General features: G+C 42.6%; 1 protein-coding gene across 1 annotated transcript; it reads left to right on the top strand.

The window, feature by feature from the left end:
- The first annotated feature begins 685 nt into the window (after positions 1-685).
- Positions 686-3,073, top strand: NKX3-2 (NK3 homeobox 2). The gene is made up of 2 exons (XM_030192605.1): positions 686-1,100; positions 2,530-3,073. The coding sequence occupies exons 1-2, from the start codon at positions 686-688 to the stop codon at positions 3,012-3,014; spliced, it is 900 nt and encodes a 299-aa protein (XP_030048465.1). The 3' UTR covers positions 3,015-3,073.
- Positions 3,074-13,605: the final 10,532 nt, after the last annotated feature.

Genomic DNA, 13,605 nt, shown 5'->3' with positions numbered 1-13,605 from the left:
AAGGGTTAATAACCCAGGTCCGGCTCTAACCAACGTGCCCACTTGTGGCTGCTAGATCAACATCGCGCAGCCGGAGTCAACCAATCAGCTCTGGCCCTTAGCTGGGCCTCAGCCAATCAGAGGCCTGGGGCTGGGGCTGTCAGTCACAGGTGAGGAATTACACCGGGACTGGGCGAAAAAAAAAAAAAAGGAGAGAAGGGAAAAAAAGAAGAGAAACAGAGAGAGAGCCAGAAAAAAAGTGTCCACGGCCAAGGAATCGAGCTGCGGCGCTACTTCGAGCTGCAGCTGCGAGGCTTTGCCTCGCCTCCCTCCGGCACTTCATCACTGCCCGGTCCCGAATAGCTGTAAGAGCCCGAGGAGGCGATGACATTCTCCGGCTGAGACACAGAAGGGAGCGGTGGCTGCCGGATCGGGGATCGGGGGGTGCAGGAGCTGCAAGCACCGATCTTTCTCTTTCCTTCTATCTTTCATTTTATTACCCTTCTTCCCACCTCCAGAAACCTACAACTCACCCTACAATCTCTCCTTAAGCTTCCCAACTCTTTTTGTCTGATTTCACCCCCCCCCCCCCAACTACACATAACTTTCACGATCTTCCTTTGCCTAGATATTCCTATCTCCATCTGCCCCCTCCCTCCCTCCTCCCTGTTTCTCCTCCCCTCCCTTCCCCCTTCGCTTGCTGCCCATGGCTCTCCGAGGCAGCACCACCCTGACGCCTTTCTCCATCCAGGCCATCCTGAACAAGAAGGAAGATCGGGGCGGCTGCTGCCCCCTGAACAGGCGGCTGCTCTCCACCGGCGCCTCCCCCTCCTGCTGCTGGCGGCTCTTCAGGGAGTTGGAAGAGGGCTTCCCCTGCCCGGAGTCGGCAGCCGGAGCTTCATCTGGGGGCTCGGGCGAGGTGGCAGGCGGCTGCTGCTGGGGGGACTCGGACTCTGCTCTCAGCGACGAGAATGAGGGGGAGGGAGGACCGATGACCCGGGGAAAGCAGGAGGATCCGCCGGGTGGCCTCCGTGGTCACCCCCGGCCCGGAGAAGCCCGGCCCAAGGAGGAAGATGAGCCCCAGGGCCACAGTGACAGCGAGCTGTCGGCCAGCGTGTCAGGTACGGCGTGCATGCTGCCTCCCAGGTCAGAAGGTGCTTTCTCCCACCCCGCCCTGTACCTGCTCCATTAATAGGCAGATGTGGCTTCCCAAGTGGTGATGGCAGTGGCGGGAGGGATCCACCAAGAGAATTCTTTTAGACTCCTACATTCTAGTTTGCAAATGTTGCTAATATAAAAATGCATGCTGGGGGGGGGGGGGGGGGGGGGTAAATTATACGCATTAGCAAACAATAGTCCGAAACTACTGTGGTTTGAGAGCGGTGCACTGTTCTGAGGACCTGCAGGGAACTGCAGTATTTAGACAAGTGGAAAGAAACAAGGCAAGGCCTGGATAATCCAGCACCCTCACTACCTCTATGATTGTATTAAGGAATGAAACAAGATTTACAGAAGGTGAACAGATATTTCCTGGAAAGGGGTTCTCAAGGAATGCTCTTGTCATCTTGCACTTCATGGGTGAGGAGTCTTATAGAACGACATCTTTATTACAGTGAAAAAAAAAGTCCCGGATGTTAACTATACTTTTTAGTCTATTTTACAAAAAGACTACACTTCATGGATCGGAGGATAGATGTTCTAAGTTTTCCTCTGTTTCTAATTACTGATTAAGTGAAACTGTTGGAGGAGGCAGCAGTGTTTTGGCAATCTCTCTTTGCCTCTAAGCTATCTCAGGCCTAGGCTGGTAATCAGAGGGAATGGGAGACTGGGCAGAGCTGAGAGTCCTCATTTTGTACTGAAGGACTCGGCTAAATTTTCAAATCAAATCCAAAGGACAGGAAATTGTACATACATTAAACGCCTTCTCTTTTGGTGCTAAAAGTAATTGAATGACCAAAAGTGGCAACCAAGTCCCAGAACACCAAGAGCAAAAGCACAGCCGAAACTCTCTGCGGCCTACCCGCCAGTCTCTGCCTCCCCTGCAAGGCTCTTCACATACTAATATATCGCACATGCTAGTGGAAGCTATGAGCATCTCAGAGTGAATGTCTGTTCTATTATTATTATTATTTTTATTTTTAAAGTAGTTCATAGACTAATGCAAAATCCCCAGCACATCTTCCTAGGGTGCATTTTCCTCACAGGCATTTATGTGCGGCCATTTCCAAAAGCCAAAAACTATAAAACGGAAACATGAAGGGCGGGGTATGGTAACCGGTCTTTTTAAGAATGTGTGGGTTTTTTTTTTACTGCCTCCTTGAAAACCTTCTTAATAAGAAGTTTTTAAAAATGTAAAGGCTGTCCTTCTGACCCTACAAGATTTTCTCCCAGGCCATATTTAAATCATTATGTTTTATGATAATGATGTTGATTGTAAGTCAAAGGAATGTTGCTCCTTATTGGTTGCTGGGTTGGGGATGAGTTGGTGCACTTTTACTAAAGCCTATGCTCTTGTCTTGTCTCTCTCCCCCTCCCCACCCCACCCTGCAGATCGCAGCCCCCGGGAGGAGGACGAGGCCCCCCCGGGCCCGAAGCTGCTGCTGGAGGCCACCAAGCCGCGCAAAAAGCGCTCGCGCGCCGCCTTCTCGCACGCGCAGGTCTTCGAGCTCGAGCGCCGCTTCAACCACCAGCGCTACCTCTCGGGCCCGGAGCGCGCCGACCTGGCCGCCACGCTCAAGCTCACCGAGACGCAGGTCAAGATCTGGTTCCAGAACCGCCGCTACAAGACCAAGCGCCGGCAGCTGGCCGCCGATCTGCTGGCTGCTGCGGCCTCCGCCCCTGCAGCGGCCGCCAAGAGAGTGGCCGTGAAGGTGTTGGTGCGCGACGATCAGAGACAGTACCAGCCCGGGGAGCTGCAGCTGCGGCCCTCGCTGCTCTCCCTGCAGCCTTCCTGCTACTACCCCTACTACTGCCTGCCTGCCTGGACGTTGGCGGCTGCCGCGGCCGCAGCCTGCACGGGGGCTGCTGCTCCCTGACTGTTCGCAACTACGATCACCCGCTATTTATTGCTTTCTAAGCGCTACTGGCTCGGTTGGTTATCTGAAGGGGGATTGCAGGAGGAGATACCACACACAATGGCTCCTTTGATTTTTCGTCTTCCCCCCCATCTCCCCTAGATGAACCTCCAGCACCAGCAATCCATCTCTTTATACCTGGGCTGAAAAGAACAAAAGTACTCCCCAGGAACCAACCATAAAACCTCTGAATTTCATTTCGGCATCACCGATAAATAACACTAGATATTTCAAGTTCATGGTATCCATGTTGTCAATATTTGTGCATAAAGTATATTTTTTATGGGGATTGATTATGTGGACTTTCATACCGGGAAAGTTTGACATTAAAACAGCACAATTGCAAAAAAATATATACGTACATTAAAAGAACAACAACAATTTTTAACAATCCACAGCCTATAGTATTGTAAGGAATACCAAGGATGCCCTGAGGAAGTGACCTGAAGGTTATCTGAAGTTGCTTCTGGCTGGCTTGCAGAACTATGTGCCCTGATTTTTCAGTTTCGTTTTTGCTTTTCTTACTGTTTTCCCTGCTGAATGTACGGATGCCCTTTCCTTCTGTCTAGTTCTGTACAGGTCCTTCACTTTTCTCTGTTATAGAGCTCAATAGTAATCAGGAAAGCCTGGCAGAGGGCAAGACTCGATTTGAAACTGTACGCCTTGATTTCATTTTCTGAAGTATTTAGGGGTAAGATTATTTTTCGCACTTTCAGGATGAAATTACTATTTTTATATTCAATGTGAATAGTTCTAGTCAGACTTTATAATCGATGTCATCCATGGAAACCTTAATAATATGCAGTGCCTTATTCTTAAAAAAATTATAACCTAGGATTGTGTGATTCATACGTCATTAATATATGGATCTTTTCAAGACAACTCAGCTTTAACTTTTCCTTTCAATGTAGGCACTGTTTTACTCAAGTAAAATATTTACTTAAAAATGACTATCAGTGTTTGCAATCTCTCTCCGTTATACTTTTTCTAATTTATACATTTTAGTCTAGCAACAGAGTTAAGCCCACCCTGCTATTTTTAAACTTCATAAAAGTCAAAGTAGGTGTTTTATTTATATGAAGAGAAAATAACCAGTCATTAAAAAGAGATTGAAAGTAGCAAGTTTAAATTGTCTTTTTGTTGAAAAGACTGAACTGTTTTTTGTAGGAAACTTAGGTAACCCACCTAAGTGTTGTGCTTAAGTCAAGGTTTACAGCTTGATAACATGGTTAAAACATGGGTTCGGAATGGAGTCTTCATTCTAAAAACATGATCGTTAGTACACTTTTATCTGTACAATGTACATCAGATTTAGGGCTCCTGAATTAGAAACAGCATCCAAAAAGTTGGTAAAGTTTATTTGTAAAGTACCAATCTTAATTCTTTATAAATGTTATATTTTAAATATCTTTACTCCTTCTGCTTTATACTAAACTAGTGCAGCAGAAAGACCATAGAAGGAATCAGCTTGAAATCACTGTTAAGTGCCGAGGAATGCGAGTGGGTGGTTGATTTTGTTTTGCAAATTGGCATTGGCTTGCTGAATCCTATTTTAACGACCACTTTTCTGAGTATATACTATAATGCAACTGCATTTAGCAAAGCATCTGGGAGCACATGGATTCACAAACTGTTGACCCCACCATACATGGGGGGAAGGATCATTCTAAAACTGTAATTCTAGCTGCACTTTCCAAATATTAGAGGTTGCAGACAAGGCAGGTTACACTGGCAGCCAGTGCAGGTAGCTTATGGTATTTAAAAATGCTTTGCCGGGGTAATTTGTCCCACCCCTCCCTCGCCCAAAAACAAAAAAGAATTCATTTTCAACTACATTCTGATCAAATTATCAAATAAATGAATGAACAACTGGGAGCAATATCTCATTTTGGCTAACTTATGCAAGTTTGTGAATTATACTACAAGGCCTCTTAAAATAGACAACTGCATACCAAGCTTGCGTATTAAAAAATATGATATGCATGTGTTTTTTCTAATATACATGTATGCATATCTGCATGCGTATTTAGACTATTCCCAGATCTGTGCAGCTTGGATAACTTCTCATTTTTGTTTCAGGTGAGAAGTTTAGAGATGAATGGCATCTAGGGTCAAACCCCTTATTTATACTAGCATGTATTGTATTGTATTGTATCGTAACATTTAAAACCCGCGCTTTCCCACTAATTAGCAGGCTCAATGCGGCTTACATAATATAACAAATTCACAAGATCACACAAAATGGATAAAACATCTAAATATATAAAAGAGGTGGAGAATAAAAAGGATAAGGGAGGAAGGTGATAGAGGTAGGGAACGGGAAGAGGGTGTAAGTTGGGGTAATGTGTTGTGAGTAAGGAAGAATGTATAATAATGGATCCAAGAGGGATGAATTCAAAAAGGATAAAAGCATATTTTAAGTTCTGTCAAGTAGTCAGATCCAGGTATCGAGATGGATTTCTAATTTAAGTCAAGTCCTATGTGTAGGCTTATTTTTAATATTTATTGAGCTATGTTACCAAGATGCATTGTACGTTTTAATTTAAACACAAATAATTGATCTAATGGGAGTTCGGCAAGGGTCAGATGACCCCACCCATTATGTGGGAGCTGAGTCATACCCCATGCTTGATGGTCTTTGCAGATCGCTTACCGCAGTAATTATTCGTGCAGGACACATGCAAAGATAAATCGTATATATTATTTTATATTGTGCAATCAGTGTCCAGGATACAAGAACAATTATGGCAGGCCGAAAAAGTACTGGAGTTTTAATCTATGTAGCAAACCTTTTCACAACAATTTTTTTTAATTGAACATTGATCATCCGTATGTTGGTGTTCAATGAATAAATCAACGGTTGTGTTTATCAGTGAGAGTGACCAAGCCATAGCCAAGGAAACAGTAGTTGATTGTATTGGCCTCTGCTGCTGCTAGGACTCGCTTTTCAGGAAAAAAAAAATCACGTGGTGGGATATAAACAGTAAGGTATTATTTTATTTACAAGAATGTGCATGAGTATTAGGGGGGGGGGGGGTTAGAGGGGGAGTTCAAAATCTGCACATCAAGATGCTGCACACCTAGTGCACCCAAGTAAATTGTCAGGCTAAAACTCCACTGGAAGAAATTCTGTTGACTACGGTGTTTAGTTTACACATACATGAAACATACACTGGGACGCTTATTTTTCTCCTGCTATAGCCCCAAAGATGAATAGGGAGGAATATAGGCTCTATTTTTCCAAGATCTGCATCTGGGCCTCTGTTCGAATTTTGACACGGTTGATTGGGTTTAACAAAATGTCACCTTTCTGAACTCTAAATGATGTACAGGACAAAGGGACACCTGATGGCACCAGCTATGTTTGTTTTTAATATATTTTTACATTTTTATTTTATAGTTGCTGCTGCTTCTGAAAATAAAGGTTGAAGAGTTATCTTTTCAAACTATGAACAAAACCTCTTGAAGGCAGTCAGAAATCTCGTCAATAGATTACCTCTAGGCAATGTAACAAGTGCTAGGAAACTTACTGTCACTTTGTCTTTGTCCCTAAAGGTGGAAGAATTGGTATAGCAATGTACAGTTTAGTCCAAACGAGTCTAATATTTTAAACTCGTCAGGTTATCCCGGTAAACATGGTTAATATTTACTTATAAACATTTGATTTCTACACAGAGCTTCGATCATCAGAAATAGCAGCGGTACTCTAGAAACGTTTCTTAATTCCTGACATCTTGGAACAGACAATAATGTACCCCTATATCTTAGGAAGTGCTACTTTGTCCCGGGTTAATTTTGCTTTAAAACAAATGTGTTGCAGCACTCCGGTGGTGGAAATGGTAGGTAGTATTTTACAAGGCGCGCAAAGTATTTATAAGAGATTTTGGTTAATCATTGTGTAATGAATTCAGGGGGTAAAAAATGCGCGGATGATCCATACTGGGATGGTATACGCAGTAACATTTTCTGAGCAAAGGTATTTTTTAAAGTAATATTACCACAACATTTATTAAACTACATTTAAAAGAAAGAAATAATATTAATAGGTCGACAGCGGACCAAAAATATGTACCATTCTCGGGTTCTCTTGGAGGGGGGAGGGGCTTTATGAACGTACAGAGAGACTGAAAAAGACAGATACACTACTACATTACTTGTTGTCCCGCATATATAATGAGATAAATATTTTATCACAGAAAATCTTGGACTTTGTGTTGTTGTTTTATTCGTATGATCAGTGTCAGTGTCTTGCTGTTTTTGTTACTTTTTCCCCCAAAAGGTGACACCACCAAAGTGGAAGGAACGGCAACATTTTAAGCTTGGATGAAATAAAAAGATAGACTGTGGCATAAAAAAACTTTATCTGAATGAAAGGTGGCCCCTATGAGTGGGGTTAAAACAGATTGTATTATAGATGACAGAGTTACAATAGTTAACTGGAGCGGCTAGATTACTTTTTAACATATCATCGAGAAAAAGATATATTCTTAAAGACAAGAGTTTCTGACGTGTTTTCTTCCATGATGAAGCGGACAACAAAACGAGTGATAGAGGGGAAAACGTTCTACACATTAAATATTACTCAACTAAAAATATTTAAAGGTGTTGTAGCCCTACACTCCTAAGGACCCTGTAGTAACATCGAGGTCTTTAAATTAAAACATTATTTCCTGTTTTCCGTAAAGACTTAGGGCGGACACCTCACCTGTTAATTAAAAATGAAATCTAATGTTTGCGATCTTCATGACAAGTGGTGTCATTGTACGGATAATCTGTTACGAAAGGTGTAGTTTTACACCCATTAATTTGAAAATCAGTCGGGTTAACAAAGGATAACAAAGGTTCCATAAAAGATCCAGGAGATATAACAGAAAAAGTTCATCTTCAGCGTTAAATATATGGAAAAGAATTATTAATTGCACGATGATCTGGTTGTTTTATGATGTTCAAAGACATAGCTGGAATGAACTGTAAGTAGCTTGGGGATTCATGCTCCATGGTTCATCTGCTCTTGGAAAGAATGTTTTCCCATACCACGCATGTTGGACAACGGATCCGACTTTTCTCATTACTGTCCACATATAGGTGAAGAGGTGATCTCCCTTTTCATAAACATCAATATCTAGACAAGAGGGGGGGATCTTCTAAAGTATGCTTCATCAGGTTAGAGCCATCCAGACTTGCACATTTTATTTTATTTAGAGGAAAAGGCCTGGAGAAGCCCCCAGCTTTTATTTCTGTTTTAGCTTGGGGGGGGGGGGGGGCTGGGCTTCATCATCATGGGCCAAAAACCTCTAATTAAGTAACTTATTTTTATATAATTTCTTAATTTTTCAATTCATTTTTTGTTGCTACTTTAAGCATACAAACTCAGTGAAGCACTTAGCTCAGGTTGCCTCTTGCTTTCTTTCCTGGCTGCCTTCTTTTGTCTCTCAAACACCCTCGTATGTGACCACGACCTACGGGTCTGTGGTTTATTAATTCCTTCACGAAGGAAGGAACTTCGTGAAGGAATTAATAAACCACAGACCCTGAGACAGTTATCGAAAGCTGGCCACCATAGGTCCTGGTCACACACGAGGGTGTTTGAGAGACAAAAGAAGGCAGCCAGGAAAGAAAGCAAGAGGCAACCTGAGTTAAGTACTTCACTGAGTTTGTATGCTTAAAGTAGCAACAAAAAATGAATCGAAAAATTAAGAAATTATATAAAAATAAGTTACTTAATTAGAGGTTTTGGGCCCATGATGATGAAGCCCAGCCCCCCCCCCCCCCCCCCCCGAAGCTAAAACAGAAATAAAAGCTTGGGGGTTTCTCCAGGCCTTTTCCTCTAAATAAAATAAAATGTGCAAGTCTGGATGGCTCTAACCCGATGAAGCATACTTCTGATAAAGCATACTTTAGAAGATTCCCCCCTCTTGTCTAGATATTGACACATATAGGTGAAACAAGAAAGTGAGCAGGACGGACTGGACAGGGTGTGGACGAATTATCGCCACTGCATTTTTATTCCAGGAAATGTAGATGCTCTTGAAAGACAAACTATTCCTTATATAACGTCCCGAAGATTTCTAGTAGCTCTTTTGGGCTTGAAGCGAAAGGGGATCTTTGTAAGGTTAAGATGTTGTACTGAATATGCATCTATATGGATAAGGTGATTTATCTATTTCTTGGTTTAGTGAAACTATCATCGTGCATCCGCTTGGCGTCTGATCCTCAATCTGAAATAGCACAAAAGGGGAATCCCTGGTCTACGATTAAACAATAAATCCAAAGAAAATCTTAAAGGTAAAAAATCATTTTCAGACCGCTGTCATGTGATACTAAATGGCGAGGAAAATAAATAAGAGAGGGGCAGTGAAGGGTGAAAAGGTAAGGGATGGGTACATTGGGATGTTGTGTAACTCATTCTTCATAGGTGAAATAATACTAAAAACTACTGTGGATCTGGCGGATTCAGGACATTCAAGAAACGAGATCCTTGGGCAACCATAGCCAAGCATTGCAGTTTCATTCGTGTTTTAGCACGGTAAGACTGTATCTTCTGGCGCTAAATTAAGCTAGGTCTATTTCTGGGGCTAAATGAATTAAGCTAAGTCTATTTTTTGTCTTCAGAGCGAGTGCCATTTGTTGTGTGTTTTCAAGGTTTCAAAAATGTCTAATACAAGCCGAGTGTTCATTTATAGACCTCTCAGAATAGCAAGAAGACATTAAAAGAGAATTATATCTGAAGCCAATGAGTTATAGCCTCTCATGTTTATTTATTGGGCACTTTAGCCATGGCGCTTTTAAGTTCATGATCTCATGTGTAATCAGAATGATAGTCACTCTAACATTCTTGTGGTATCACTCCCTGGAACATCAAATGGGCTGATTTATTGAAGTTTTGCTCCAGATATATCAATAAAACCATTCCGTAATTTTCAGTGCTGAAAATACTGGCATAAACTTTTTTTTTTTTTTTTTTAAGAACTAAACCTCCAATACTGCCTGCACTAGCAGGATAGCTCAGTTAGGTAGTGCAGTTATCCTGCCACAGTAGTAGCATTCCACCAATCAGCAAACAACCTCATAAACTACCAACCATGCAGCACCTTGCCATCCAAAGTGCCGGGTGCCACTGCCCTTATCTATACCTGCCAGTGGGATAATTCCTCCACCTACCACAAGGTCACAATCTGGCCATGAGGTGTTCATTTTTATTTAATTAAAAAATGTAGGCAGCAGGGCCTTTACTCCGTCTAGGTTTTTATTGTACACATTTTCCCACCTGACTACTGCTTCTCAATTTATTCTCTCAAGCACCAGCCTTTAAAAGAGAAACATCTACATACATTCGTTTATTTTGCAGGTGTGATTATTTTAAAGAACATTAGATTCATACAATTAGTGAACTTTCCTATTTCTTTTCTAATTGTTGAATTAAAATATGCTACAAAGTAGGGCTCCCTGCCCTTCCCCCAACTGCCCCCCAAAATACCCCCATATAAAAACAGAAATATCTCCCAACAAGTGGCTATTCGGAATGGAGGAATAGCCTAATGGTTAATGCAGTGGCTTAAGAACCTGGAAAACTGGGTTCCATTCCCACTGTAGTTCCTTTTGACTCTGGGCAAATCACTTAACCTTCCATTGCCAAGATTATGCATGAGATACATTTGCATACAATGGCCATAGCATACACACAACTCTCACGCATATTCATTAGAAATAACCTGAAAACCCAATCTATTTACCAGGACTGTCCCAAGCCAGAAATGTGTCCTGCGTGACACGCTGTCTAGCACTCCCTCTCCATCCACCGCCAAGCAGGGGAGGCAATGGATGGTGTGTAATTTTGGTGCCCCTGCCTCCCTTGCGTCCTGTGTGGCCACTCCACCCACACAACCATGCTGTTTACAGCCTTTGAGAATTGAAATTGGACACCTCTTTCTGTGGTTTGCAAGCAAAATCACTGAGGTCTGGGCAAATGAAATGTAATAGAATTCAAATACTTTTATACTTTTAATCTATCTATGGAAAGAATAGGAGAGAAAATTCAGTGTAAATACATTCCTCTTTATAGTCGAGATTAAGAACTGCATATGCCATACTGTGCACAACTTTAACTGACCCTCTGTGCCCACAGCTAAGCAACTTTAAAAACAAAATCATGAACTCTCCAACTATTTTAAATCACATTTAGAGCCTGAAACCTCACTATAGACTTTGGGCCAAATTCTATAAATGGCGTCTTAAAGATTGGCACTGAAAAAACCACGTGATTAGCGTGGTTTGATAAACTACGCCTAAAATTATGTATAGTTTGTAGAATATGCTTAGTGGCTGTCCTTGCGACTAAAATTTAGATGCACCCATTTAGACCACCTAAAACCAGGCCTAAATACCTGCTCCTAACTTAGGCGCAGATCAGGTGTATTCTATAATAGCACGCGTAGTTTTTCAAAATGCCCATGACCATTCCACGCCCATGGCCACATCCCATTTTCAGTTCCTTGCATTAGAATTTATGTGCACCACATTGTAGAATACGCCTAGAAAGTTGTGCATGTAAATTTTAACTAAAGCCAATTAGTGCCACTAATTGGTTACGTACCAATTATCAGCACTGATTGGCTTGTTAATCAATTAAGCTGTGTGTGCAATTTAGCCATGCAGCCAAATTAGGGTGCACAACTTAGGGTGCCATTTATAGAATTGAGGGGGGGGGGGTAGGGTTTGTGCAACAATGTAAACAGTGAGATCCAGTTCCTGCTTAGAATGCTTTCCAAGTAAAGGCATCTTCAAAAACTGTTAAAGGAAAAACCCAATTATTTGCCAGACACTCTTTTATTCTAAATTTCATCCTTCCTTTGGTGAAACCCTGTTTTTTTTCTAGGAAATGAAACTGGACTCTGAGATTTATTGGATAAAGCAAGCTAGCAAAAACAATGCCTATGCATGGATTTTATAGCTCTTTTCAACTTTGCATAGATCAGGTTCTGCTGAATTTCACTAGGGTAAGTAAGTTCCAGGCCACAGGCTGTCCTTCACATAAAGTGAACAGCTAAGTGATCCATGGATGCAAAAGTTATCATGCCTCCAGGTGGACAGGAAAACAGACTGAACGGTGTGTACTGGAAAAAGAGCTTTTCAGACACATTGAAAAGCACTAAACTAACTTTTTTGGTTTAGGAGATTAATGCAAAAAAGATTTTTTAGAGCACACCTTGCTTTAAAATGCAGGATGCTTATTAAATTCTCGATCCCCCTATTTCTATAAACTCATGTGCATGATTTTTCGCAAGGAAATTATAGAATATGCTCAGTTATACACATAAACTAATTTAATAATTGGCAGCTAATTGCCATTAACAACAGATAATTGGCTTTCATCGGTACTCGTTGGCAATAATTTGCAGTTATGCATGTAACTGCCCTTAGTCAGTATTCTATAAATTGCATGTGCAAAATCCATTGGGCCATGTTTACAAAGGAACACTACTACTACTACTACTACTTATCATTTCTAAAGCGCTACTAGACGTACGCAGCAATGTACACTTGAACATGAAGAGACAGTCCCTGCTCGACAGAGCTTACAATCTAATTAGGACAGAGAAACAGGACAAACAAGAGCGTTATTAGCATGTGCTAACCATATAGATGCCCAGAGACATATTAATGGCATCTACATAGTTAGCACATGCTATGCGCTAAAAACTCTAGCACACCTTTATAAACAGGGCCCATAGTGTGCAACTGCAAGGGGGCATGGACCTTGGAGGACATGGGCGGACCAAGGGCATGCCTAGCACTTAGGTGCATAGGTTCTAGAATACTAGTATTTACATGTCTAACTGCCAACTAAGGGCGTAGCCAGACTTTGGCGGGAGGGGGGTCCAGAGCCCGAGATGAGGGGCACATTTTAGCCCCCCCCCCATGCGGCCAACATCCCCGCCATTGCTGACCCCCCCGCCACCAGTGCCACCACCACCACCAACAACAACTTTGACACCCCCCCCCTGCAGATGACACTCTCGACCCCCCTCCCGCTGCCAACCCACCGTCAACCCGCCTGCTACCTTTGCTGGCGGGGCACCCCAACCCCTGCCAGCCGAGGTCCTCTTCTTCCTTTGTTCTGTTTCTGAGTCTGACGTCAGACTCAGAATCAGAACGAGGGAAGAAGAGGACCTCGGCTGGCGGGGTTTGGGGTCCCCCACCAGCAAAGGTAGCAGACGGTGATGGCGGGTTGATGGCGGGTTGGCGGCGGGAGGGGGGGTCGAGAGGGTAGTCAGCAGGGGGGTCCAGGGACGAATCTAAGGGGACCCAGGCCCCCATGGCCCCACGTAGCTACGCCCTTGCTCCCAACAGTTAGGTATGAGTATTTACATCAGCCATTCAGCTGCAGACTTAATGCACTTACACACATAAGGTTAGATTCTATTTATCATGCCTAAAAAGTTGGCACTGAAAAAAAATATGCCTAGGCATATTCTATAAAGTATGCATAAATTTAGGTGTACTTTATAGAATACATCTAAATTTCCATGCAGTTTATAGAGCACCTGTCTGC

Source organism: Microcaecilia unicolor, chromosome 2, assembly GCF_901765095.1.
Source record: "Microcaecilia unicolor chromosome 2, aMicUni1.1, whole genome shotgun sequence".
Taxonomy (NCBI): Eukaryota; Metazoa; Chordata; class Amphibia; order Gymnophiona; family Siphonopidae; genus Microcaecilia; species Microcaecilia unicolor.
The sequence above is the reverse complement of the archived record's forward strand: the minus strand, read 5'-3'. Positions and strand labels throughout refer to the sequence as shown.

Coding starts and splice junctions, on each gene's coding strand:
- NKX3-2 (XM_030192605.1), top strand. CDS start 686: ATGGCTCTCCGAGGCAGCACCACCCTGACGCCTTTCTCCATCCAGGCC. Junction 1,101..2,529: donor GCTGTCGGCCAGCGTGTCAG/GTACGGCGTGCA, acceptor CCCACCCTGCAG/ATCGCAGCCCCCGGGAGGAG.